The 5,000-nt window shown below is 46.7% G+C and overlaps 1 protein-coding gene across 1 annotated transcript in view; it reads left to right on the top strand.

The window, feature by feature from the left end:
* The first annotated feature begins 1,574 nt into the window (after positions 1–1,574).
* LOC134439309 (soluble guanylate cyclase 88E-like) overlaps positions 1,575–5,000 on the top strand; it is a 27,119-nt gene continuing 23,693 nt past the window's right edge. The window contains exons 1-3 of the mRNA XM_063189215.1: positions 1,575–1,701; positions 2,506–2,646; positions 3,479–3,618. Of these exons, the coding sequence (XP_063045285.1) occupies positions 1,582–1,701; positions 2,506–2,646; positions 3,479–3,618 (401 nt within the window). The 5' untranslated portion in view covers positions 1,575–1,581. The remainder of the gene's footprint in view (positions 1,702–2,505; positions 2,647–3,478; positions 3,619–5,000) is intronic.

Genomic DNA, 5,000 nt, shown 5'->3' with positions numbered 1-5,000 from the left:
GTGTGTGTGTGTGTGTGTGTGTGTGTGTGTGTGTGTGTGTGTGTGTGTGTGTGTGTTGACAAGGGGGAACAAAGCGGTCAGTTGTCCCGGGCCCAGGGAGAGAGGGGCCCCAGAATTGCGTTTCTATTACATTGTATGTATTGGACGGGGAGGCCTTCACAGATGACTTTGTTCTGGGCCCAGCGAAAGCTGCCAGCAGCCCTGCATGCATGCGTGCCTGCGTGCGTCTGTATGTGCACATGCCAGATTTAGGACTGCCACCTGTTCCGGGCTCCGTGTCTGTGTGAGTATGTATGCTGTGAATGTGAGTATTTTCCTGGTGGGCTAACTGCTCCTAGCGTATGGTATGGGTGTGTGCATTAACACAGGCTTTACAGGACGAATTGATGTGCGACAGCTTTTTTAAGAACTATATTGGCCCTAAACTGGTGCCGATTCATATGTTGCGGCTTGGCACTTCCAGGTAAAATGTCATTGTAAAAATGTCATCCGGAGTGATATATCAGCAAGTATAAAAACTACCATTCTGTTACATTTGTTATGACATTATACTTGTTTTGCTCAATAATGTCATGCCATGACCCTGTACCTATAATATTTCCCACACAAATATAGCGTTTGTGGATGTCAGACATATTTTCACATGCACACACGCACACACACACACACACACACACACACACACACACACACACACACACACACACACACACACACACACACACACACACACACACACACACACACACACACATAGACACACACACACATAGACACACACACACACACACGTGCACGTACACACCATGCAGATTCACCTCCCATTTACATGTAAAGCCAGCAAACTTCCTCCAGTGTGTCAAGCAGGAAGAGGGCTTCACCTGGGCAGCATGTGCATCTGAGAGATGGCCCCAGCCAGTCTGCTCCAGGTGCCACCTCGCTGGCTCCTGATTGGACAGATGCAGCTCTCACCTCTCTCCAGTCACCTGCAGTTGACAACTGATAACAGGACAATGCCTCCCCGCTGATGCTCAAGGACTAGTGTAAGTGGGGGAGGTTTTAAGAAAACCGTAATCGAGAAGTTACAGTCTTTATTCTACCAAAGCGAGGCCAGTGGAAGGGTCACACCAGGGGGCACGCAGGTGAAGAGATGGACTATGACAGTACCCTTTTAATAGCTTTTCTTGACGTATTATACGACCAGCCTTCTTAGAATACAGATGACATTGCAGTTTTCAGGTCTTCAACAAGGACTACATTTAATTTCTTTTTTTTCTGCCTTTCCTCTGCCATTTATCCAGCAGGTGGTACAGCTTGACCTGACAGTGGGGGTTCACCAGTTCAGCAGTCTGCACGAGGCAGCAGGACACTGACCCCGACTAGCCTCACTGCTTTTGGCTTGCAGTTGCCTCTGCTCCAAGATATAGAGAGGGAGAGGAAGAGCAAAAGAAAAGGAGAGGGAAGATAAGAAAGAAAGAAAGAAAGAAAGAAAGAAAGAAAGAAAGAAAGAAAGAAAGAAAGAAAGAAAGAAAGAAAGAAAGAAAGAAAAGAGAAGAGAGAGAAAGAGAGAGAGAAAGAGAGATGTATGGGTTACTGTGCGAGAGCCTGCACGACTTCATCAAGGAGTCGTATGGGGACGACGTGTGGAAGCTGGTGCGGGAGCGCGCGGACGTCAGGCTCCACTCCTTCGTCACCCACCAGGTGAGAGACCGAGCATTATGGGATGTTCGGGTGGTGCTAATGCTTGGCCCCCAGGCGCCCCCCGTCTCATCTTCCCTTAGCTAAGCTAGCAAAGCCCTACCCGGGGCAACACTTTATTTTAAGGTTACATTCATTAGGTGCTGTTTATAAGTGTATAAAAGCATGTCACTTTATGTAGGCTACTTACATTGCGCTATAGGGTTAGGGTTTGGGTTAGGTGTAAGTACATAAAACTACATGTTGATTTGTGTAGACACATCGAAAAAGAAGCCATGAAATAAAATGTTATCAACTCTTCCCCTGGGTAAAGCCCATCCTCTCTGTGGGCAGATTAGCAGCTGCTGTCAACAGGGTCGTGCTGCTGGGGGAACGCTCAGTTAACAAACACCCTAATAGCCATTGACGGTGGTCCAGAGCTCTTCAGCTTTCAACTTACCGTAGCTACTAGGCAGGCGCTGTCTGGGAGTATTATTTATAGCTGATTTTAAATGTGTTAATGATGAACTTGATAGATGGGGCCCTTGGGGACCACAATGAGCTGGTGTGCCAGATATATTTGATGTGCTGTGTGTATTTGTGTGTTGGATAAGATTGAGTTGGTTGACGCACATGCGTGCGTGCGTGTGTGCATGAGTGCGTGCTTTCGTGCGTGTGCATCCGTGGAAACACACTGACTTGTTTGTGTTGGTAATGGGATTGTATTGCATTTGTTGACATGTCTGTGAAAGTGTATAGGTTCAGATTCAGTTGGTGTGTGGGCTAATGCGTGAGTGTTTGTCTCTGTGTGCATGTGCCTATTTGTAGGTGTACAGTGAGAGTGTGATCCCCAGGATTGCCAAGGCCGCCAGCGGGGTGACGGGAACCCCCTACAATGAGCTCATGAACTCTTGGGGCGTCTACTTCCTGGGCTTTGTGGGGAAGTACGGCTACGACAGAATCCTCAAGGTGAGCCTGCAGCTTAGCAGCACACAGCTGACACAAACACAACAGGTTACCTGAGGACATGTCAACAGGGTTGCCAGATGAAGCTGATGATTTCCAGCCCAAAAAATGCTCAAAACCCGCCTAGAAGCACAAAATCCCGCCCAATTCTATTGATTTCTATGGCAAAAATTGGACGGGTTTTTCCACTAAATGCCATTTTTACCCGCACAAGGCCATCCTAAGCAGCCCAATTGGGCGGGAAACAGCCCAATCTGGCAACACTGCATGTCAAGTTACTTTCTAGTAGTTTCCACCACTGTGACATAGAAACAAAAGCAACATTCAAAAGACACCGCACACCGCTTACTGTTCTTTCTCTTAGGCTACTTTATTTTGCGGAGCGAACAAAGCGAAGTAAGAGAAAGAAAAGTAAGCAGTGTGCGGTTTCTTTTGAATAGTGTTCATTGTTCACCTTCTCCTGCCTCACACCTGCACCTGCATTGCTGGCTTGTGCACAAGGACTGTCTTTGATAGAAACAAAAGCATTTGTAGTCATGGGGACTGTCAAAAACTGTAGGGAGGAAAAGTTTGTTGTATCCCATTTCATACACTGAGGCAGTTACCGTATGCTCGTACTGTAAGTACTTGACAAGAACAAAGCACACAGAACATTGACTGACTATTAGCATTATGAATGATGATTATTCCACATAGGCTACAGTAATTACATGTAGGGTGAATTCATTTAAATTGGGCCACTTTTTTACCATTCACTTATATGCAAAAAAGCGGCCCAGTTTACCTTAATTCACCCTATAGTTGTGGATGTACGTGTTTGCACTTGTGTGTGCAGGTGTTGGGTCGGCATGTGCGTGACTTTGTGAACGGGCTGGACAACCTGCATGAGTACCTGAGGTTCAGCTACCCCAAAGTGCAGCCCCCCACCTTCTTCTGCCAGGAGGAGTCCGCCACCGGAGTCACTCTCCACTACAGGTCAGAGCCCACGGCCAGGGAAGCCGACAGGAGGGGACAAAGGGATCAATTGTCCCGGGCCCAGAGAGAGGGGCATGTAAATATGGAGATTATTGAATGACTCAGATTACACTGTTGATGCGGTCACAAGTAGAGTTTGGGCCTGTTTGTGCTAGCTCACCCCCACTGTAGGTGTGGTTGCTCAAACCCCTGGGGTCACTGGCCTAGCAAGACAAAGGACACTTTTGGGGTGGGGGGTTGCAGTATATAATCTCACCTCAGAGATCCATCTGGGAGTCACTTCCTACCTCTGACGTGGCTCCAATCTCTGTCTTTCTCTCCCTCTCTCCCTCTTTCTTTCTCTCTCTCTGTCTATCTATCTTGGGTAAACTGTATTTGATTTCACTGTATCCTATGTAACCTACAGTAGCCTTGAGTTAAATGTAATGTTACCTTGCAGTTGATAATTAAATTGTCATATAACTTTCATTCATTTGTATCTCCTAATCTGTATCATGCCCTTTGCCTTTCCTGTGTCTTAAGTTAACACTGCTTCTGTTTCATATGCCCACTCCTGGCCGTCGTTGGTTAGGAATAAAGTGGAGGGAAAAGTGATATACTTTTACAGGCACCTGGAATTGGATTCCCATTACATTGGACGTATTGAGAGAGGGGGGAGGGGGTGTGTCAGATGACCTTGTCCTGGGCCCAACCAACCAAAGCTGTCAGTGACCCTGTCAACAGCACTCTGCAGAGGGCCAAATGCTACGGATGGTCAGATTGCAAAAGGATAATATTATAGAGGCTGATGGGTAACATTGATGAGGGCCAAGGACTTCAGAGACTCAAATAATACACAGGGGCAAAAACCAAGGGGTAGAGTAAGATATTGCAGGAGGTCAGTCATCAGAAGGTGCCTCTCTGGCCATTCCATTGCCCTAATACAATATGTTGGCCTATAGAGCAACGGTACATATATAATCAGTCATCCCAAACAAAAATAAAGTGAGTTCAAGGAGGTCATCAACCCCAGGCCAACACAAATGCAATATTTAAGAGAGTGGTTCTCAACCTTTTTTGAGCAAACGCCCCACTGTCCTCATCATAAGCTTCCCAACCCCGTCATTGCATCCCAGCCCCACTTGCAATTCAGCACACCCTCTCTCAGCTGTATCCTTCTCAATGCCCCCCGCGGGTGCCCTAACACCCCCTGGGGGGCTGTAGAGCCCCTGTTGAGGAACACTAATTTAAGAGAATAAAGTCTAATTGGAGTGCTACCTGAAACTGGTGGTCTTTGGTGACATGCTTAATCCATTTAGGATATCAAGGCACTTGACTTGAAGAAGGTGAATGCCTTGGTTTCTTACTCTATTTTTTACAAATGTAATATTGAAAAAAAAAAC

This window comes from Engraulis encrasicolus, chromosome 22 (assembly GCF_034702125.1).
Source record: "Engraulis encrasicolus isolate BLACKSEA-1 chromosome 22, IST_EnEncr_1.0, whole genome shotgun sequence".
Lineage (NCBI taxonomy): Eukaryota > Metazoa > Chordata > Actinopteri > Clupeiformes > Engraulidae > Engraulis > Engraulis encrasicolus.
This window is presented reverse-complemented; position numbering and strand designations above follow the sequence as displayed.